Source organism: Struthio camelus, chromosome 21, assembly GCF_040807025.1.
Source record: "Struthio camelus isolate bStrCam1 chromosome 21, bStrCam1.hap1, whole genome shotgun sequence".
Classification (NCBI taxonomy): Eukaryota; Metazoa; Chordata; class Aves; order Struthioniformes; family Struthionidae; genus Struthio; species Struthio camelus.
Genome location: NC_090962.1, coordinates 2,179,104 through 2,202,882, shown reverse-complemented (window position 1 = coordinate 2,202,882; position 23,779 = coordinate 2,179,104). Strand labels below are relative to the sequence as shown.

The 23,779-nt window shown below is 39.2% G+C and overlaps 1 protein-coding gene and 1 long non-coding RNA gene across 4 annotated transcripts in view; one reads left to right on the top strand and one right to left on the bottom strand.

Moving 5' to 3' along the window:
• MMEL1 (membrane metalloendopeptidase like 1) overlaps window positions 1-8,213 on the bottom strand; it is a 37,777-nt gene extending 29,564 nt beyond the window's left edge. For all 3 annotated transcript variants that reach the window (XM_009671609.2, XM_009671610.2, XM_068915527.1), the window contains exons 1-2: window positions 7,506-8,213; window positions 7,205-7,368 (exon numbers count right to left, since the gene is read on the bottom strand). In XM_009671609.2, the coding sequence (XP_009669904.1) occupies window positions 7,205-7,368; window positions 7,506-7,555 (214 nt within the window). In that variant the 5' untranslated portion in view covers window positions 7,556-8,213. The remainder of the gene's footprint in view (window positions 1-7,204; window positions 7,369-7,505) is intronic.
• LOC138061780 (uncharacterized) lies at window positions 9-12,921 on the top strand. Its single transcript, XR_011135691.1, has 3 exons — window positions 9-438; window positions 2,747-3,044; window positions 12,216-12,921. It is a non-coding gene; the product is annotated as an uncharacterized lncRNA (long non-coding RNA).
• Window positions 12,922-23,779: the final 10,858 nt, after the last annotated feature.

Genomic DNA, 23,779 nt, shown 5'->3' with positions numbered 1-23,779 from the left:
CATTAAGACCTAGGATAAGCCCCATTTATCACTTTCCTGAATAGTCTGAAAGCAAACAAACTTAGGAATCCTAGAGACCTTAGCGATTTGCCAGTTTCTCCCTGCACAGGGGGGGTGATAGAAGGAGTGTGAGAAGAAGCATGAGAGGGAGCACGGTCAATGAAACCTCAGTAGAAGCATCTTGCTGCAACTTCTGAAAATAATATGTGTGTGCTTCTATTACATGGGGAAATGGGTCTGTCTCCTCATTCCAGCCGAAGCTGAGAGGTGTAACTTGTAGGCGTCCTTTTCTCTTTTTGACCCCTCAGTCTTGGTCTGTGAAATTTCTCCAGCAAAGAAGATACACAAAAAGCCTATGTGCTGCTGATGCATCCGTGGTGAGCTGAAACTGGAACTGGAGAAGTGCTAGCTCTTAACGCTTGGTCCTCTATACTAAAGGTACTGTTATGAGTTTGAAGGCAGTGATACAGAGGGTTTTGCTGTGAATTCAGAGCTGTGAGTTCTGCTGTGAACTGATGCTGAAGTCCTGGTATATGAATGCATAATTTTTTTAGGAAGAGTACTCAACTGAATGTATTTGTGATGCTGGTCATGTCATTCCCTTGTGTGCCTTTAGCTATAGAAAAGGAATGGGAGGTATCTAAGCATCCCAGCATGATGAGTGGCCTTGGCCCTGAGCACAAGAAAATTAATTTTGCTGTCTTAATTTCCATCTGTGAAAATGGAAGAGTTTAATATCTACTTCTGTCTTCTGTTATGTTAGATAGAGCACTACTTTTGTCCACACTGGAAAAGGGAAAACCTGCCGCCACCACCACCTTCCAATAGGATTAGCATGTTTTTAAACTTTTTTAAAAAATATCCTTACACTAGAGTGCTTGCAGAAAAGTTACTCAAAAAAATTCCTTCCAATGAAAACAAGTGTTTTACACGCGAGCAAACAAGATTACATTAATTCAGAGAGAAAAAAAAACAGTGGGGAAGAAAAGAGGGCTTTGAAGTTCTTCAGTGGAAACAACATAAAAAGCCCCCACTGTGATTGGGAATGTAACATTCAGGGTTCAGTTCAGTGCGGTTGTGTTGTGTGAGGGTAGATCTGCATTAGAATAACTGCATGCCTTATTAAGGTTTAGTGTCTAGCAATCTCAGCTCAGGGTGAGCAAAGTATCTGTAATAATTTAAAGCTTCACATACAGAAGTTTTGCATTTTTGTAGAGGATGAAACTAATGAAACTTTCCTAAACTCTGTAATAATTACCAAAAAAAAAAAAAAAAAGAAGCCCATGGTCTTTCCTAGTAAAAAAAATCTCCCTTTGGAGAAAAGGAACTAGTAGTTCAAAGCCATACTGAAATTTTCCATAAAGGGGAAACAGTAGAGGGCAAGGTGAAAGGAGTTAGATGCACTGTAAGTATGCCACATTTCTTTCATCATTTCTTAGGCACCAGACAGGACCCATCTGTCCTTTTTTAATCAAAGCTTCTGCCTTTAATATACCCTGAAAATGTATAACTTCAGTTTCTGGAACCAAAGTGCTGTCAACAAGATTCTAACTCCCCTCATTCAAAAAGCCCTTGTGATTGGGAAAATGTAACTGAGCTGCATAAGCAGGGAAGCTAAATCTGTTTTGAAACCTTGGTTGCACATACAGAGCTCTGAAACTATGCCACAAAAACAGATAATTAAAAATGGCTGTTGAGGGGCTCAGTTTACTTTGAAAAGTGGCTCCTTTGTTTTTCTATCAATTATCTCTTTTATGCCTCAGTACCATTCCTCACAAAGAACCAAGCCAACCTGACTCTGTATGAGATATAACCAACACTGCCCTGTTTTACTTCACAACGTATTTATTGGGACTTTGCTCACTTGACTGAGGCTTTGTGACTGCACCTCTTGAACCTCAAATAACTAGAAACAGAAATGTAAAATGCACCCTCTGAAAGCCTTGGCTGCACTACTTTATGAACTTTACATTCTCAACCTACTTTGCTAGAGAACAACCCCCTGGTTTTCAGCATAAACATAGGTAGTTCTTTGTATATTTGTTTTTCTTGCTGGTTAAATTTTAGTGACAGGTTCAGCTAAAATGACATAGAGACTCCTGCTTTGACATCCACAGAAAAAAAGCTGCTGCAAGTACGGAGATGGGAAGGATAACTTATGGATTTAACAATGTTCTGTAAATAAAACCTAAAAGCCAAAACAAAGCAAATATCTAGCAGGATTTAGATGGATGTGATATGAAATTTCTGAGCATAAAATCGTAACAGCGAGGCATGAGCTCATGTCCGACACTAACGTAAGGCATAAAGACAGTGATCTATAGCAGGGGAAAATCAGTACAATTTGTTCAGTTCTGAATTTCATGTTCTCCCTGCTGCACAGAAAGTGAACATTGGGGTGGAAGAGTTTGCGGGGAATCAAAACTTGTCTCTTTTCATATCTAACCTTAACTCTCAGCTAGCTGCATACTGTCATTGTACTACTTTCCAGTACTCTCTTTTTCTCTCTCCAAGATGGACTGGAGAAATGTCTTCCAGGGAATCTCATTTGGCAGTCTCAATAAATATCAGCTTCACTCACAGATGCCTGATGCAGGAGGGGCTTTATTTCTAGGTTTATGGTCCAAGATGGAGCCTACATACTCTGAGCACAGATTGTTCCTGTACCACTTCAGGATCCAACCTCTTACAACATTTTTTCTGTTTTAAAATTAATCATTTAATTTTCCCACCTTTCTCTTCTTAGCTACCCTTCCTTGGGCACACTTTTTAAAGGGCTCAAGGAGAGAAGTCAGAAAAACAGAAATGGACCAGAAAGATTTCATCATTGGAACTACTTTGTACAGCACTAGGTTCTTTCATGGCTGACAAAATTCAGCTCAGCTTTGTTAAGCTTGCATTCACTCCATCAAGAAAGCCATACTCTTCTTCTGCAGATAGTCCTGTAAGGAGTAAAAAGCCAATGAACCCTCTGCAGCCTGAACACTATATTCTCATCTGACAGAGCACCTGACAGAGCACCGTCTGAGAACTGACAAAGGAAGGTAAGCTTTCATTTAGCTAAACAGAAGGACTGGCCAACTGGTCACCAGAGAAATGGCAGAATTCAGCTTGGACCTGCTTTAGACCCCAACAGATTAACTCTAGAAAATCCCATTGTCTTAACTTGGGTTTAGAGGACGCTATAGAACAGTATGACATTTGCTGGTCAGTAGCAGGTTTTAGGAGTAATTTTCTGAACGTTCTAAGCACTGTAATTCCCTTCAGCAGTTTATCTTTATGAATGCCATTTTTTTTGAACATACAAGTCCTTTATCACTTTTCACAGCCTTAGTGAAGTCTCTTTTTAGACAACAAACCAAAGCAAATCATGCTCTAAAGACTCTGAAGTTCACTGTGTTTAGTATTTTGCCACTGTGTTTTTTGAGGATTGCAGATGGCTGGGGATGCAACACATTGAAACAATTAGATCCACAGTTGTCATCAAGCAGTTAAGTGTGAGCTTCACCTTTCAGCACTTTATCAATCTCTTGCACAGTTCTCATCTGCATAAGTGCTGTCAACATTGCAGACTGCCTTTGTGGCTATTATAACAGAGATTTGTTTGCAACAAATAACATAACTGCTGAATTTAGCTTCTTTTTCTCTGAGAGGACTGCCTCTATCAGATGCCACTTTCTTCAAACTGACTCCATAACAAAATACTTTCTTTTTTTCTTCAGTCTTTCTTAGGAGTTATTATCTACAGTCTATCTGTGAGCATGGCTGAAAGAGACAGAATTGGAATTTCAAGCAAGGATCAATAGATTGTGAATATCTGCCCGCTTTTGAGGCCCTGTGTTTCCTCTCATTCCCATTGGTTTTACATTCACATAGCTACACCTGAGTAGAACTGAAAAGAGCCTTGTCACCCAATGTCGTTTCATTGTGAGTTTTATGTTGGCTGCCACTTCTTTAAATTCTCCATCTCCTTTGAATAGATGCCTTAGTAATGAACACTTATGGAGCCAAAGAATGACAAGGCATCAGTCTAGGAAACAAGTTGGATCTCAGCCACAACCTTTTCTTAGTGTGCTAGTGCCCACTTCAGGTATTGCCCTCAGTCAGCATGCTCTTGTGAACCCATTCTTCAGTGCACATTTACTCCATTCACAGCACAGGAGATACAGGGGCACAACATGACTTTGTGAAATCCACTCCCAGAACAAGATGCTCCCCAGGGGTACAGGCTTCTTCAAGCAGGGGCTGTATTTCTATTTTTTGTCTGTAGACTGCCTAACAGGAGAGGGTATAGGGGCATGAGCAGGCCCTCTAGCTCTGTGACAGCCTGTATAATAGATGTGAATAGTGACAACCTGTGGAGTGCAAATAAAATATCTGCTATCTGTGAGAAATACTACAGACTTGGAAGCCAGAAAGTGAATAAAAAATTCAACTAAATGAATAATCTGACTTTCAAGTAGACAGGACTGGCAATTAGGTGGCAATGTGAATCTTTTTGCTGAGCTATAAATGCTTTGGAATAGAGAAAGAGCTGTGAAAAGGCTGCCAAGATATATGTGTGGGTGATTATGGAAAGATGTAATAGAGAGCGTGGTACATTCAGACTGAAAAATGAATGAGTGCCTCTCTTTCTGTATTCACCCAAATACTTCCTTTTAGCTTATTTAGTCGCGTTTTTTGGGTATGAAAATTTTGTAAATCCAAAATCCCCTTCTAGAACTGTTTCTAGAACTGTATAACTGCATTGCTGTGTGAGCTGCCGTGTTTTTGCTGTCTGGCTTTATATATATAAAATCACAGTCATTATTAACATGTATTACATGCATGGTTGCTGTAGCCAGAGGCCCACAACACTCTTTCGCAAGCTATTATACGATCAGAACAAAAAATATACACCCTGAACCACAAAGCCTATATATACACGTTCATATATTTTAAAAAAGAGAGAACACAAGGCAGGATAGGTAATCTTTTTAATTCTCCATTAGCTAAATAACATTAGTTTTTAGGAGCCTGTCTGGTTAGTATTATTCTGATAAAGGATGTATGAAGAAGGCATGGAGAGATCTGTGAGCTGAATCAGCTTTTAATAAGCAATCCAGTGTCCCATTCACATTTCCACCATTAACATTTGAGTGAAATCAGAAATAGAAAAATCCTGAAGATAACATTCTTGGTTCTATCACAAGAATGCTGCTCAGCTGCATTTTCTGTTGCTGTGTGGGATTTGTCCAGCTTTGAGCAAGAAACGCTTTTCTTTTGGTAAGTTTAAGACAGAGTTCAGCCTTACAACTGAGTGCTGGGTATGGGCCTAAATGTAGCTTCCAGACAGAAATGAGTGGAGCATTTGACAAAACTTCTAAAAGTACAAAAATTGTTCCTGTTCTGCACTGGAACATCCACAGGATGCACTGAAGAGCTCCTGCTTTCTCAGTTTCTTAGCCCTGAATACGCATACAGGCACTATGTTCATCTCAAAGATGGTGTAGACTAAAGCTCCTGCTGCCTGACTCCTATCTGTGAATTATGTAAAGCTAGCAGCTATTCCAAGGTATGACTATATCCCAGTGTCTCCTGTTGTAGCAGTTCAACGCTGTATACCTAAATATGCATGGAGGGAGAGAGAGAAACTGACTCTAAGCCAGTGCTGAAGACATTTATCTAAGGCATGAGAAAACAGCCAGGAGGAGCTGTACACTGTACAGGACAAGCAGGTTATCAGTTATGCTACCATTTTGCACTCACACTGTGCTAAGGAATGTCTGTCTGTCATTGAAAATTTAATTGCAGCTGATACAAGCCTGCAAAATGTTTACATTTTGGAATTGCTTTTTCTCAGATATGTCTTTCAGAAAAAAAAAAAAAGAAAAAAGCATTTGCACTGGCTTTATTTTTGAGGGAGAACATAGACTCTTCCCATGGATTTTGGATGAGACCCACATTTGGGCAAATTTTAATAATCTTGCCTGAATTTCGATTTGCCTGAATCCAAGGAGCAAGACGTAGACCAGGTTTCTCAAATGCTTTATGGATCCAAGCAGCAGATGTCTGCATAGCTCAATATTTTGATAAAGGAATTTCTACCCTAGGACCTAGCTCTGGGGATTTTTTTTCTTCTGCCTCCTGGGGTAATAGGCTAAATATGAGGAACTTTCTGCTGAGTATTATGAATACCTGAATCATTATGAATATCTGAATACTCAAAGATTTCTTCTAGCCCTGGAACAAATGCTGATAACATTCATTTGCTGGCAGCACACGAGTAAAAACAACAAAAACAGCTTTTATCATTGAATTGGTACTTGGAAACGTGCAGTGCTGGTGCACTTACGAGTGCTGAAGAAAGCAGTTCACTGCAGGCAGGGGATGCAGAGACAATGTAAGGAGAAAACAGTGGCTTGCTTTAGTTTTGCTATTTGAATATATTAACTTTATTCTCTAGTATTTCAACAAAGCTCTGAAACCAAGAGGCCATCATGAAAACCACAAACATGATGCAGGTGCTGCTACCAATCCTGTTTATTGCTTCAGAGAATTTTTAAATAGGACTTTGCATTTAAGGTGCTAACGAAAAACTTAGTTCTGAGAGTAAGCATGCTTTCCAGTGAAACATATTTAGGTGAAACACCTGGAAGAAAAACACCTCGTTATCAGGTTCCTGGCAAGACATTTGCACAAAAGTCACTGAACCACACATCACCTAGAGTGGAAAAAGCCCAATGTAATATAAAGAAAGGTATCTGTCTCTCCAGTAGCTCACTGAATTTTAAAAAAGAGCTTTCACATTGTAATAAGCAATCTCTCACGTAGATTCACTAAGCAGTTGTTGCTTTATAACTTCTGGCTATAATAAATCTAGACTCAGGCTTCTACAAAATATGGAAATCTCAAGCCTTACGCACACACATACACACACACTTTACCCTGTTATTGCAATTTTTTTTTTATCTTTGTCAAAACAGTGTTGGATACAATAAAATGCATAGAAAACCTAAAACACCCAACTCTTGCATCACATAATTTAATAATGAAATAAAATCCAACATAATCCTCTCTGTGCATAAGCTTGAACAAGGCAGAGATAGCGAAGTCCCTCACATAGGTGAGGTCACCTTCTTCCTGTAGTTTTCATTTAGCTCTGCAGAAAGCCTTATATGTTGTTTGCAGGGGGAAGGAGGGGAATTATTCATAGGTTCCTTACCTCTGCTGCTGGCATACAGAATCACCAGGGCGACCGCTGCACAAGTCATAATGAGCAGCAAGACAGCCAGACCGATTGCCACAATGCTCCAGGATTGCTTTCCAGATTTTGTTGATTTTTCCACAATATCCATTTGACTTTCTGATTTCCCCATTATTGTAACTCTAAAACGAGGAGGGGAGCGTAAGAAATCATTAACAGCACAGCTAAATCAATATAGGGGTAAATGCATAACAAATCAGGGAGAAAAAGGAAGTAGAATAAAAGCAAAGACAGACAAAGAAAACTTCCAGATTATTACATGTATTTGTCCATTTGATTGTCCACAGATTTGCCAACCTCATTCTCCATCTCCTGTGCCTACCAGATGGATTGCACCCAGGGTGTGCTGCTGGGGGTGCTGCTCTGGGTTATGCTATCCTAGACTCTCTGTGGTGCAGTGTCATAACTTCAAGAGCTTTCTTTGGGAAGTGTGGAAAAGTCTCATGACCAGGTTGGGCAACTCCTTTCTCCCAAAAGCCAGTCCCCAAAGGGGAAGGAGGGAAAAGATTGCCTTCTTCCAGTCCCGATTTCAAGAAGTATCCTGCTGTTTCAAAAAACTTTCCTCTTTTCCTCTGTGGATGTGAGTAGCTCTGCTGGGCTCTGTTAGCAGCAATAGAATCCAAAAAGAGATTCTTCCAGGTGTCAGCGTCTTCAAGCTGTGTCTACTCTGTCCTTAGCAGAGATGAAGGGTTTGGAACGCAGAAAGCTTACAGAATATGTGTCAGCTCCTAGGTTTGCAGGAGCTTCCGACCTGCAGCTTCTCGGTCTTCTCAGAGCCATACCCAAACTTCTGAGCTCAGCTGTGTGCAATTCCTAGCTTCAAGCAAACGCTCCTGAGCAGCAGGGGGAGGAGAGGTTGCATCACGGAGGCAGACTGAGGGCTATGTACTCAGAGCCTGCAAGCAGCACAAGCTACACTGCTGCAGCTTCTACGAAGTTTCCCCTAGCTTTCCTGAAACCTACTTCATCTCAGCTACCAGATTATTTGGCTGTTGTGCTCACAGGAGGGGTGTGAAGTCAAAGGGGTGCAAAACTATTGAAATCCCCTTGCTCTGGCTGTGCTGGCAGGTTTTGGGAGTGATACATGGAAATAGCTTCTTGTTTGAAAATACAGTGATATACGGATTGTTGCATAGAATTCCTCTTGTATGCTGTTACTTGGAAAATTATTCGGTAACAACTCTGAAGGACGGTAAAAGCAAGGGCAGAATGGGCATGTGATTTCCCTTGGATTTTATTTTATTTTATTTTATTTTATTTTATTTTATTTTATAGTCATATCCAGAATTAGCTTTGGAATGAAAGGAGTAGGAGGTTGTTTTTTCCCTGTAGGCTGCTTTATTGAGCTAATGTAACTCACTGCCAAAGTTAACACTACATAAATCCTAAGGCTGGTACCTCTCTTGACCTGAGCACTTCACCAACACTGAGTTCTGTGTGTGTTCAGGAGGAAGTGCTGAGGACAGAGCGGCAGTCCTGTTTACTGGGAATGCACACACAGAATGTTCCAAGACTAACAGCACAGCCTTGCTTCCCTGAACGGAGTAGGAAACAAACAATGAATTCCAGTCTCTTCGGCCAGGACTCCAAGCCTCCTCTTCTAGTCAGCACTTGCCTCAAAACCTCTCTGAGTGTTTGCCTTTGTTTCAGGGTCATGTTACGTTTTAGGCTTCTGTCAAACGTGAAGGCAGCTATTCTGATTCCTCCATCTGAAGAGGAGCATAAGAAGACAAAGGTCTGAAAAAAATGGATGCACCATACTATATTCTCACCACACTTGTAAATATGCGAAAAATAGCTACAGAAGGGAAGGTTATCTAGAAGGACAGTTATACAACTAATATGAGTTAAATGATCTCTTATATCTTCTTGAGGGAGTTCCACATCTAGCACAAGGTTATTTCCCTATGCATGTGAACCTTACTGGTGAACAGATTTATTATTACAATGCAACGTAGCTGGCTCTGAGGAAGGTCTACCTAATTAAGGCCCATAATACTGCAATAGACAAGCACCTCACAGGATTTAATGTAGTTATTCTTGCAACATACATACCTGTGGAACACTGAAGGGCATTACTCTTCCCATTTCACAGCATGGAGATTCAAGATGCTGAGAATCTAGGAGCTTTATTCCTACTTCTTTCTGCGGATGCCTGCTGTAGGCACTGTGACTAACATAGTTTCTGAGGCTAAGAAAGCTAGGAGGGATTTGACCGCCTACTACTCTGGATGTAGACCCTAGCTCCCCATGTAATCAAGAGACAGAGTTATTATGAACACCTAAATAGGCATCTATAATAAATAACTTGAACATAGCCCAAAGTGCCTTAATCAAGCAATCAATGGCCACGAAGGACATAGATCTCTCTTATGTCCCCAGAAAACTCATTGATTCCCACAAAAAGCATTGCCATAATCATAAAGAAAATCCTGCAGAACTTTGAGGGGAGGAGGAAATGGGAACCATATCAAGAATCTTTTCCTGCACCTCTAATGGCTTCGCTTCCTTGCAGAGCTGAGGAAAAGGTGTACCATTTCCAATAGGAAATGTAGGGAACTTTGGGTGTAGCAATGACATTGGCTTGCATTTAATAAAGATTATCTCAGGTCAATCTGAACTTTAGATGGGAAAGTCAGTGGTGACAGATCAGTGAGGACAGATAGGTATCAGTGAGGAATACTTTAAGTAGGGCTGAGCCTGTTTTGGATTAAAGAATGTAGGAAAAAGGAGAAATGGATTAGTGAGTTTATCATGTCCCTTCAAGTCATATTTTAGATTATTTTTTAACATTTTTTTCTACAGTAGGTCAGTATCTGGGTGAGCAATAGCAGTGGACCACTCAGAGCAATCATCTAACAAAAGTCCGTGGTGGTTGGGGAGAAGTAAAGGAGTTACCTGACTATTGATACTATACTCTATTGGGAATATTTTATCTATTTTATCTTCTTAAGCTTCAAATCTGGACTGACTGGCAAATTCAGCATATGCTTTAAGTGCCGTAGGTATATTTACATTGTCTTTTCCAGGCAAATATAACCAAGTCAACTGGAAGCTGCAGGACCGTGCTCAGCAATAAGCCTGAGCCAATACAGGCTGTTAATACAACCAGAAAGGTCTATAAGCTTAGTAGTGTTTGTAGCAGCTAATGAACATCCACCCAATCAGTGTGTGCTTCAGACACTTAAATTATACAGAAAGCAGATAATGAAATCAAATGTACTGGACCTAAAAAAGTTGCGACTGATAGTTGTTTTTAAGGTATTAGTGAAATAATCCACTAAGCAGTTTGACTGATGAAACAGACTGGAAAAATTTGGCATGGAAAATCCTGAAGAGAATCCCTTTGTACCTTTTAACTCAGGAGGAAACATTTTTTTTCTATTTGACACAACTATGGGCAAATTCTCCCCTAAGGAGAGGCAAGCAGAGCTACTATTAAAATCAGTCAAAGGAACTGTGAGTATGTATGTGAGAGCAGATTTACGACCTTAATGTAGACATACTGAGCGTGGGAAGACTTGAATACTTTTAAAAGGTCTTTTATTGGTATGAAAGGATCTTGTCATTGTTTGTTTTATCGGTCAGGACATTATACGCTTTCAATTTGTGCTAAAGTTTGTAGAGGGAGACACGAGCTATAAAATACAAGTTGATAGACACAGACATAGCAATAATAGGCAGTATGAAGGATTTTGATTTAAGACTGCATTATCTTGTTTTTATTAGATGTTTCTCTTCATGATGGGAAAGCCGATAGCAAGTGTTTAAATTGCCATGCTGTAAGAAAGTCAAAGAAGGACAGTACTTTTCTCCTGTATGAAGAGAAGCATCAGCCACTGTAAAGAACGTATTCGCAAAATCATTAATTCTGACTGTCTTGCAACTTTGTGTGGCCACTGAAATAGAGTAATCTGTCATTTCAACTGGTCTCCACCAGTGCACTGAGGTCCCTGTTCTGTTCATTGCTTTTAGGAGGGAGGAATTATTTTAGTCTCTGATATAGTGTCAGTATCACCTTGTACCCTTTATGGTAAAGGAGACCTGGTGATGCAAGGTGGCAGTATTTTTTTTTAAAGTTTCACAGACTACTACACTATTCATAAACCTTTTCCCTTCTGAAGTGCCTTTCAAACAGAAATGACTAAAAGAAATTCAGTTCTGTTGTACCCTGATGGGAAAATTGAGGCACAGGAAAGTGGTGTGACTTGTAAAAGTTACAAAGGAAGTCACTGCCTGGGAAAATGTTCACATGCTGGTCCTTCATCTGCTAGTCTAGTTCCTGACCCATTAGACCCTTATTTTACAAATGAGTTTAAAAAGTGTAATCACTATTTAAGTGAAGGAGAGTACCAATCTGGGGAATTCCTTTTCTAGAAACTGAGAAAGAGTTGGTATGAAAATGTGTGTTTTTCTTCCCCAAAAGCAATTTAGACGCAAAACATATGAAACAATGAGGCGTTTGCTGTTTGCATTGGGTTACTTTGAAATGATTTTCCCCCTTTTGCTTGCTTTGTAACTAAAGGAGGTCCCTCTGTGAATTGGCAGATGATGAATTTGGATTTGTAAAGAGCCTGCAATGACAAGATTGCATTTTTTAAAAAGCCTCAAATGATAGATTTCATATTAGGAACCTGAGAGGGTGGCACGTGAGTTGCCAGTCTGGACAACTTCCTACAACTGCTTTTACTGTGGATGTTAAGACCCCAAACACAATTATTTGCTAAAGAGATGCTTCCTCAGCCATAAGAGATCCCAAAGCACACAGAACTATTGCACTTCTGGTAGAGAAGGAGGGAAGCTAGTCTGGAGTTCTTACACAATGCTTTTCTTGTTAAGAAAATTTCTCAAGTCTGGGGGGAAATTATGGTCAGAGAGCTCCAGCCCAGAACAGCAAATAGTCTAGCTGTTACCTCACTTGCTTGGGAGACTCTACTTGATTCACAGCTGTGAATATTTTTGTTTTTAGATTTCCTTTGGAGAATCTGGAATAACTGTGGCTACAGCTGGGACACTGCACTGGGAGGAAGAGAGTATTCAAGTATACTACAATCATTTTTCTTAGAAGTTTGGTTGCTGTGTCTTATTTGCCTACCATGTCAAATTAACCTTCAACTCTTGGTTTAGAAGGAATTTTTTTTCTAAAGACAAAATTGTGGAGGGTTATGCATATGCTTTTTTTCTCCTGTGTGTTTGCTTTATGGTCAGCCATGTGTACATCATGAACCACGCACTAGCATTACATGAGTATGTATCACCTAATTAGTTTTCTGCCACTCCTGGGGTTTTGCACAGTCTCTCCCCAGTGTCCTCACTGTGGCCTTCTGCATGTTAGTCTCTCAACAACTCATTTAGGTTACTCGTAAGACAATTTGTTGTGTTTAGTACTGATATAACTGCGTGGTCTGAGTCACCTGAATAGATGATATAATGGTTGTTACTCTCTGTATACTCTAAGAAATCAGGGGCTACATGGCCAGTATGGCTGCTATTCACCAGCTAGCACTCTAGGGGTTCTCCTGCAGGTGCTAAGACAGCCAAATGTTTAAACAGCTCAACCTCCTAAAGCAATCAGAAACAAACAGGATGTGGTGCGGGCATCATCTTTAGTATGATGTGGTTTAAGCATTGTTACCTTGGAAACCAGCTTTCCAACTCTTATCTGCAACACTTTTTATCCCCTTATAAACTGATCCATACTAAGATATGAGAGAAAATTACATACCTCTGGATGCCAGGGTTTTGTTCTTTGCTCTGAATACATGCAAAAGGTCACATACAAATTTTGATTTCTCAGGCAATCATCCAAAGCCTTTAGAATGATGTGGGCATACAGCTGCTCTTATGTAATCACTTCTTTAGAAGGAGGGTAACGCAGAGAGTTTTGAGGGGCTCTAGTGGGCTGGCTTTGGCAACTACTTGCAATGTAACTCATATCCTTGGCTAGTATCTATTAATATGTGGATATGCCAAAACAACCCTGGCCAAGCCTCCCGTGGGACTTTAGAATCACTGAAAAGTTTTTGGCACTACGATGTAGTCTGTGTTTATTCTATGCAGTCACTCCAGCATTAAGCAACTACTAACTTCGGGAGTTCCTCAAAGACTTCCCTTTTGTAGGAACTACTTATAACTAATGGCAGTGGAAAGAGTATTCCTCTTCCTTTTCTGGCTTGTTAGGGTTGATAAGCAAATTTACCCAGTGAAAGATATAAAGCATCAAGATATAAAGCATCCAACCTGATCTCTCTAACAGCTATTCCAGCTTGAGCACTGACAATAGCCACGCTCAGGGAATGTGGGAAAAGACAGCAAGTTCATTCCTGCTCCGAGGAGAATTTATCCCTAAATGCTGCATCCAAACAGCCCGTACTCTTGTAAAGTCAGAATCCAGACATGAATGCTGATTTGCTGTGTGATATGGGGTAGGAGCTGACTCATATTGTTTAAGTACTTGGAATTAGTCATTCTGGCATTGTCATGTAACTCCTGACTGGAGGGTTAGTTGATGGAAATAGGTCAGGTGGCAAGGTAAATTGGTGAAAGTTTTCCGTTCTTAAATCAAACAGACAAGTAATTCATCACTATTCTTCACACAAAGTCCCATTCCACAAGGGGCTACAAAACTTCAGCAGAACTTCTAGTGGAGTGTAATGTGGCTGTGATGTGGAACTTCTCTCTGCATTTATTATCCTGGAATGGGCAAACACGCTATTCTGGCTGCTGCTGGTGCATCGAAACATGAAGAGCTATCTCTTTTTTGACACAGTAGCGCTATTGTCAAATAGGCAAAATGAGATGCAGCTTCCAAGAAAGGACTGGAGAATCCCCTGCACATCATCATACAGTAACATCTCTGAAAATTCAGCACAAAGCTTGCAGAAAGGGTGTTGCTTTAGTAGTTGTTAATCACGTCTTGACTCTGGCTTTAGAAATGTTAACTGATTAGCTGGAAAGCTTCTGTTTTTGCTGTTTCATTTCCCAACTCTTTAATGTATGTACATATACAAACATCATATCTACATAGGGACTGCTCTGACACACCTGCAAAAAGCAGCACACTGCAGAATGTAGCAAACAAGCATTCTGTAATGTTTGTTGGATGGACATTTTTCTTCCAATACTAATTCAACAAGATTGCTATGTGGAAAGATATTTTCTCTCTCTCTGATAGAAACAGCAGAAGCAGCTTGTTTTGAAAAGTCATCCATAGATGAGAAAACAACAAAGACAAGTACTTTTCCTAGAATTTCTTACTTTTTTGCCCTTCATTTTCCTTTGTGTTTTTCCTTTCTTATTTCTTTCTGAGCCCTTTCAGTAGAGAAAAACACAGTAAAATGGGATCTTGTGTTCAATTTAACTTAGGAGATTTTTAAGGTGACACCTTAATTCTAGTGGGGACACAATAAAGAATGTAAATGAATGTGTTAATATGCAAAGCACATGGTTATGTCACCTTGCATTGCAGCTTTGCATTTCGCTTTATCTCTTCTATTGCTTTGGATTCTGTTACTGATGGATATCAAACATTATGCACTCAGAATAGATGCGTCAATTAAGAATGAGGTTTCTTTCAACATGTGAAATCTTCATTTTTAACTTTCACTCAGTTTTATTCACCATATACAGTCCAGCAACAGTCTCTATCCCCATCCAGGTAGAAGTGCAAGAAGAGATCTGAAATCACTTGCATGTGAAACATGTGGTATTTCCTCTTCAGCGCAGATTAGAAATTACACCTCCACTGTTTCTCTGTGTGTGAGGCCAGGGTGTGGAGAGCATCTGGGAAACTCTTCCAAAAGACTGCTTAAAAATTCTTTTTTTACTTACATATCTGCCTTTAGGACAATAAAGATCCACAAGTCTGGAAAGATAGCTAATTTCTGTTGTGATCTAATTTCAATTTTCAAGTTATACAAATGCCAAGCTCTGTATATTACTTCTGTGTATATGAATTAATGTAAGTAGGAACTCACCTAAACCAAGAGGTATAATGTGTGCCTAAAACTGACAGGCTTGCTATCAACATCGCTAATATCATTTAGTAACCAAAACGGTATGCAACATTCCAAATCCGTAAAATGTTGGTAAATGTCCTTATTAACCTCACAGTCTCCTCCGTCTATGCATTTGCTTTCTGAAGAGTGCAAGGAGTATTTAAGACACTATCATAGAAATAACTCTACATGCACTTGCATCTATTTAAAGAGGTAGAAAGTACAGTTAGATACAGAAGACAATCTGAACCTATAGGGTAACATTAAAAAAAACAGCATAGCTCCCAGGAAATAAGCAATAATACAGTGAATGTCCCCAGGACAATGGCTGGATGCTGCTGGATACTGCTTCATTGTAGGGGCGATGCAGACTACAGAACACAACTCATTGCTCAAAATAATGGGTTTGTCTTTGAAAGTCAGTGTAACCTATGACTGTCAACTAGTATATAAAATAAAATCAATACTCAAATATTTTCTGCTAGCTGGCTACCCGATGTGTGTAGTGTAAATAATCCACAGTAGATGCACTTCCAAAATAGATTAGAAAAGCTCAAAGTTCAGATGCTGTTTCAAAACTCTTCCTTAACCTCCCTGTACAGAGAATGATCTTTTGAACATCATGAAAATAAAAAATATCAGATGTTAGTGGTAGGAGGTGTAAAAGGTATGCAGTGATTTCTGCTGTGAATTTCTAAATTGCATGCACTCTGCACAGAGAAGCAGGTGAAAATGAGAAGCTGTCTTACCTCTGTCTTGTGGAGAATGATTTTCAGCTGCAGAAGGCAGGTGGCCTGTGTAGTTTCTGGGACGTAATTGGAATGTTTACATTTTCTGGCAGTGGGAAACAAATAGTTATCATCAGTACTGATCTTTTTAACATGCTTTCCCCAAGAAATGGTTTTGCAAAGTACTGTGCTTACATCCCCCCCTCATGCATTCACTCACACGCAGGGGGCTTAGAACGTCCAATGAATTAAATGCTCTGCTTGAACACTTATCAGGGAGCACTAGAAAGGAGTTTTAACCCTTTCCAGCATATTTGAAATCAGTTGATTTTATATCTAGACTAGGAAAAAGATGGTGCAGCAGGCACGATCAGTGCTGTTCTTAATGGGACAAGATGATTTCCTGGCCTTTTAGAATTCAGAGATATCTCTCTTATTACAGCAATTAATTCTTAAGAAAGTTGGGTTTAACAATAACATGCTTTAATTCTTTCCCAAGAGATTTTCAAGTACCTTTAGCAAGAAGACTTCTGGAAGGAAATGTCTCATTTTCCACACATTTAGTTTCACTACAGTGCTGAATGCTTCAATTATATTTATAATGATACAACATTCTCAAAATATATGTGCATGACAAAAAGTATATGCCATATTGCCATATGGAAAGATGGATTACAAACAAAATGACTGTAAAACATTTTAATTTAAGTTATTTTCATCTACACATCTCTTACATGAGAAATTTCAGTGGTGTTATCCATGAAATGTACAGTTTATAGCTTTCTTATGAAAGAAGGTATTTCCTTTTAGAAAGGAAAGATATTCAGATCAGTTAAAAAATTTAGAGTATATAATCATAGTCATATGCATCTAAACAACATATGTATGTCATTTAATTAAACACAGAAGACGAAACTCTTAAGATCTTTCTCAATAAATCATTACACTTAGTCTCAGCAAGACTGTCCACGGTGTGAAGTCCTGATTTATTAAAATGCTTATACACAGGCTTAACTTTTAGCAAACTTCCCCTTTTCACCCCTTCCTTACCTTCTTCCTGCATGCCTACTGACAATTAGGACCCTATTGTGGAAGCTGGAAGGCTGCACTCAGCCTGAAGATGTATTGAACTCACAACCTGAATGAACAACTGGTTCATTACGGTGTTTTTGTGGAAAGTGGTTGCGACAGTATTGGAAGCTGCAGCATAAAAGAAGATAGATCTGGTCAGTTCTATCACAGTGCTGGAGGTGCCAGACATCAGGAATGGACCCTGGCTCTGGAAGCCAGAGGGAGACTAGTGTCTGCCTGCCCAACAATGCAGACAATGACAGTCCATCTAGATGCATCACTGTGGTCAGAGGTTCCTCATAAGTACTATTTGGTTGGCATATGGCTCACTCTCTGAAGTGAGCCATCTATGCATACAGTATAGGATTTCTAACTGGCATGCAGATTCCAATTCATAGCAAGGACTCTGGGGCTAAAACCTGGGTGTTCTCATGCCTAATAAGAAGGTATCTAAATGCTTTTATGGTTTCTCGCCCCTTGTCATTATCAACAAAACAAACACAAGATCTGTACCAGTGGGCAAAGTGTTCGCCCATTTTGTAGAGCTGACATTCTGCATTGCTATCTATCTTGTTTGGCCTTGCACAAAATAATTGATTTTATCTGATATTTTGTTAATTTTCCCCTTGAAGCATCTTATTACTCATATGAAGGGTTTGGTTTACAGAAGATGCAGCATACTGTGGGGTGCCTAGGACACTTCATTGTTCTCACTGTGGGGTGAGGCTCTGACTTTACTTGCGCAGAAAGAGTTGTTCAAATAAACGAGTGGAGGTGCAATATCAGTCACAGACAAAGTGGGGACCTCCACCAGCATTGCTGATTGGGGAATGGGTTTGATGAGAATCCATACCTCTTTTACAATAACATATCATCTTAAAAGCACTTTGCACCCAGAACCAAGAGATACTGACAAGCCTCTGAAATGGAGTATTATCCTCACTTTACAGATGAAACGAGTCACATAGGGAACCAAAGTCAAGATTAGATTAATAGACATTGATGCCAGAAGAGCGATTATGTTTTGCCTGGCATCTTGCAGAACAGAGCAGAAAATTTCAAACTGATTACTCCATTAAATCCATAACCTCTGCTTGAGCTTAGAAAAAGACCTCCAGAGCTGACATTAACAAATCACACCATCTTTAGTTAAGTGCTTCCAGGTCACTATTGGAAGTGTGCATCATATTTCTAGTACGAGTTTACTTAACTTCACTTCTAGCTGCCTCATTTATTTTTGTTTGATTTTTTTTTGAAGAGGCCCCTCTATTGTCTAAAATTTCCTTTGCCTTTCTACTTCCTAGAGATAATTATTAAGTTGTTTCTTAACCTTCTCCCAGATAAGCTGACAACATCGAGTTTCTTTCTTTCTTTCCTCTATAGGAGTTCTTAGCTCATTCTTGTAGACAACATAGGACTTAGTGGATTTTCAAAATAATTAAAAAAAAATCCTTTAAAACGTGAATTTTAAAAAGTGTTCATAGTATTTACTGCTCATTCCTCCTCTCTGTTCCACCTTGTCCATTTTTTTATTTCTCTGCTGCATTTTATTTAATTTTTGGCCCCAATCCTATTGCCATGCCTACAGTATGGGAGTTTTAGAAATGTGAGTGGATCAGTATTTGTAGGATTGGAGCCTTCATTAGTACGGTCTTTATGCATTGCTACTGATATGCAATGTAATAAAAATAATAACAATGCAATCAACTTGAGAATCCTTAACTCTACAGGTGATATTCAGGTGACTGATCACAGACTACTAAAAGGCAGTTTTCTGGTAAAATTACCAATTTAGTTTAGCTTGAAACAAATGAGGAATCAAAGATCCTAATCTCACCTCTGGAACTCCTACCACTTCAGATATTTGTTTTCCTGTTTAATACATTGTTTAGAATGTGTATGAGCTGAATAACCTGATGTTCCTATGAAAGTTTGGAAAAGTCTAGGAAATAGATTATTTCAGAAATGGCAATACATTTTTAGTAGAATATTATGGAAAGGAGAGGATAATTATAGGTGAAGCTCTTATGAGGATCCTGAGTCATCAACAAATGAAAATGTTTTGTGTATAGGAATAGACTTAAGCATGTGCTTAATAGATGTGTTGAATCAGGACTGAGCTATCAGATCCACTGCCAGTTATAGTCAGTTAGAAGCTTTCCTGTTGAGAAGTGACTTGGGTCCTTCAAAATGACACAGTCTATACTGACCTGTCAATTCTGTGGCATTTCCCTCTACATCTCTACTTAATGTGTGATTAGATTGCAGTTCATCAGTCAGGTTTATTAGGAGGCTTGACTGGATTGCATTAGCTGGCATTTAAGCCATCCAAAACAGTTGAGAATGCAATCAATGAAAACATCCAAACACATTAATGATGTGGACATAGCATAATGTATGTAAATGGCTAATTACCTATTTTCTTCAGTAATTAGATTTTATTGCCCAAGGATGGACAAAAGATGCAGAAGAAGAAATAGCAGTGCAAAAATACAGTTGGCAAGATTGCAAAAAACAGCAAAGGGCAAGATATAAATGTCTATATTGTTAAAACTCTGTCTTAAAAGAACCAACCCTGCACTGTTACCAGTGTTCAGAAGTGTTCCTAATATTGTAAGATTTCAATGTAATTTTTAGAAAAAGTACTGAATATATTACCAGTGTTTGAATGTCTCATAATATGACATCTGAGGTTTCTAGGCAATCAAGATGCTCCATGAGATGGTCATTTTAAGCAGGAAAAAAATAATCGCTGGCTGTTTCTCATTTTATCCACTACTGATTTGGATCTGAAACTGTGGCTCCCTTGTGACTTCAGATCCCCACACATCATGCTGTGTGACACTCACGGAGCATATTTGCTGGTTTGCGTTAGGCATACACGACACTTACCTGGAGATGAACGTGCAACTAAGGGGCATAATGAAACGCAGAACAGGAACAGAATGGAATCATTAACAACCTCCCATGTTTCCTGCTCCTTCCCACAATCCCCCTCTGGTTCTACTGCTAAATTTTCTCCTTACTTACTATGATGCAGTTCAAGAATGAGATGTGTAAACCTATTATCAGATACTGTTCTTAATTTCCTCTGTGCTCTGTGGGGAAATATATTAGTTTATTCTCTCTAACTGTTGACTTTTTGGAGTCACACAGGGAGCATATGAATACAGAAATTTTCCGGCTGGATCTTTCAATTATTAAGGTGCTAAAGGTAAGACACCTAATCACACAGTTAAGCTGGCAGGTTAAATTCTTTCTTGCATTGTGTGCAAAACAAAAACTCAGTCCTTCTCAGGGAACACAGAGCAGACTTGCATTGTAAAACTGAGCATCTTCCACTCTCTGCTGACGAAACTTTGGGATTGGCTCATGTTCTCTAACCTTGCCCTTTAGGATGGCAATTTGTTCTCCAGCTCTCCTGATCCCTTCTCACCTGCTGAACGCGACAGATGATAACCACATCCTGCATTTGTCTTCTACCCTCCAAGCACTCTAGTGGTAAAATAAATCACCGGTCCCAGGCTTGGGATGTCAAGGATGTACACATCTATGAGGCAAGTGCAGATCTGTAGTATTCATTGGCATCCTACAGAGCAGACAAACATGAAAAAGCTGTTTCTGGAAGCCACAGCAGGAGTAGGAGGAGAGAGGAAGAGACTTCTGAATCTCACAGCTTTGGAAGGCTGTGCCTTCTAAGTAACGAGTCATTTTCCTTAAGGTGTCATTGAGTAATGGCGGACTGAACCAACAGATTCCAACACAGACCACTTCAGCAGAAATGGGATTAAAATAGCCAAGACTCCAAAGGCAGACTACAATGCCAAGGATAATTTCATGTAATACATTAAATTAATGGCGACAGTGACTCCTTAGAGCCCTGGCAAATTGGAAATTGCTTGATGTAGAAGCAGTACAATGATAACACAGTTAATCTTGCCCAGAGAGATGACAGTAAAACAAATGGCTTTTAGATTAGTTGTCATTAAAGTGAAACATCTGCCTCTGCAAGTCAAGTGGAGTATCCTCACTTAGACACTAGGAAACTCATTGAAGTTACTGGGTCAGCATGACTGTAAGTCAAACCCAAATTTCCACTGTGATCTAAATCTGAAAAGCACAATGGATTAGACTGAAAGTCAGGAAAATGACTTCCCAGGGAATGTGTTAACTTCAAAAATGCATTTGATCAGAAGCTGAAGTTGGCTGATGTATTTAGATTCTCTCAGTACCTGGGAGCACCTAAGTAAATGAAATGGGAAAAATAACAGAAGTTATATGAGTTCAAAGGAAATAAAATCTTCTTTTTAAATAACAAAACTTCAAAGTTTAACCCTGTATGAGTTCTGAAAAAAGTTTCCAGCTGAATATTTAATCCCAACCAATTTGCCATCATTTCTAAACTGTTATTTGCCTGCTGGGCTGCAGAACATAAGGTCAGGAAACTTTATTTTTGTAATTGCTATTTGTTCTATAAATATTCTCACATCTGCTTTTCTTTTTATATCCTTGTAAGGAATTTGAGTACTTTATAAAGCCAAGATGGTTTCTACATAAATGATTGCTTGCCAACCTCAATCATGATTTCAAAGCCTTCTTTCATTATTCATTACCTGGTGACAATGTGCAACAAGCTTTCTCAGCTTCTCTACCTCCCCATGCAGATGAACTGCAATTATTACACCCTAAACAGTGCATTGCTGAGGTTGCAGAATACTTTAAAGCAACAAAAATCAGGAGAAGACAAATGTTTAGTAGTGTCTGCACACAGCTCAGAGCTGAATGAACTACGGGCACTTAATCTTTCCTGGGGCTGAATGTAGCTTGAGGCTAGTTTCAAAGTAAATTGGTACCCAGTTCCACTATTTACATATGTTCACTAGGCCATATTCTCTTCTTGATTAATCAATGTTGACTCATATGAATATACTTGAATTCTTCACAGTTGTCCAGCATTTATATCACATTGTTGTAGAAATATGCCCTAAAGGCGTTGTTACGCAAGAGACTTTCAAGTAACAGGTGCTACGACAGAGTTTCTGTTCTAAACATCTTCAATCATGAGTTGTGCTTCTCAAAGCAGTTGGAAACAGCTCCATAATCTTGATAAATTGCAGCTTATCCTTAAAAAGAAACATACAGAAGTGACCACTGCAGTTTTTCTATCAAGATTCTTCAATCTCCTGTTAGAAAGTGGCATTTATATAATGAAATAATTGGTGATTTAGCCAAATGGTCCCAGTTCCAGCTATGGGTATCGTATGACAGATAAGAATGAGATTTATTGTCCTGAAGAGGGAGGGAGATGTTTGTTAATAAATATTGATGGATTTTTGGTTCATAACCATTATTGGTGGGGAAAACTGGCCTGAAAGGAAAACAGCCAAAACTAGCTCCCTCATGAGAACAATGCCCTCTCTACAGACTTCTGTGATAGCTTGTTTAATGGAGCAGCAGTCTGGCTAGAGCCAAACTCAAGTGCAGCAGTACCATTAACACATCTGGGATAGTCTTCATGGCCTCACTAGCATTAATGAAAGACCACAATTAGCCTCAGAGTTATAACTAAAGCCAGTGACGGAAATTTTCTTTTAAAAATGCTGGGTACTCAGGATAGATTTCTTCCCAACAAACTGCAGCATGTTATTTTTGAAAGATATCTTCTGGCAAAGCCTAGTTATAGAGCAGTGCAGGTATGTGAATGTGAAGGCACGGGAATGCTTTTGGTCTTTAGGTGCATCGGCTGGACAATAGCTGACATGAATGGGTCACAGTTAATCCTGCTTGCTCCCCAGGATTCCAGAAAATGAGTGTTAGAACAGGTTGTGGTAAGCGTGAAATTCTGCTGGGCATGCATAATGCAATTACACTGCTAATCAAACCGCTCTGACTGTGACTAATCAAAAGTCCTATCTGATATTCCAGTAAATTAGTTGGATGAGCAAACCCATAACAGAGGAATAAAGAACAAATCGTAAGCTTAGGCACAGGAAGAGATAAGAGTTTTGATCACAGTGGTTTAATGGGGACAGAAAGAACACAGAGCAGATAAAGAAATAAAAATGCTGATGAAAATAGTTAGGACCCACTGAGAGAAGCAGTCATTAATCTCCACCATGGCTAACAGATAAGTAAACTGGTAATTGAAAGAGGAGTGCTAACAGTAACGTAGACATGAAGCTGTAAAGAGATTTATTATTCTGGTCAGTCAAAAACTCCCAAATAAAAATTAAGCAAAAAGAATCCAAAGCCCTAAAAAAGTACTTCTCAAAAAAGGCCAGCAGAAGACATGGAAAAATTCCTACCTGTTGATTACTATTGAAGAAAAATCACTATTCTTACCAAGCTTGCAAGTGTAGCCAACGTTAGTTTAAGGATATAATTTCCTGCTTGGAAAGAAACTGCTCTATAGCAACTTGGTGCCAACAGGAAGCAAAAAGTACTCTTCACCGTTCCTAGGATTAGAATCATAGTAACTTTTCTTGGCTTTGAAAGGGAAAGAAGCTCATTTTTAACTGTGTTCCTAAGGCAGAAAAAATGAAGTATTTGGAGAAGAAAAAAAAAGATGTAAGGTTACAGATGTGATCATTATCTATTGGGTTGATTGCACAGATAGATGCTGAATGCAGTTTCTTTCTGGAACCCTGTCTTTCAGAAAACAACATAACAAAGAAGGAAATGTTCCATTTCCCTTTCATCTTAATCAAAGTAGGAGAGCATTCTTCAGTGTTGCTTTA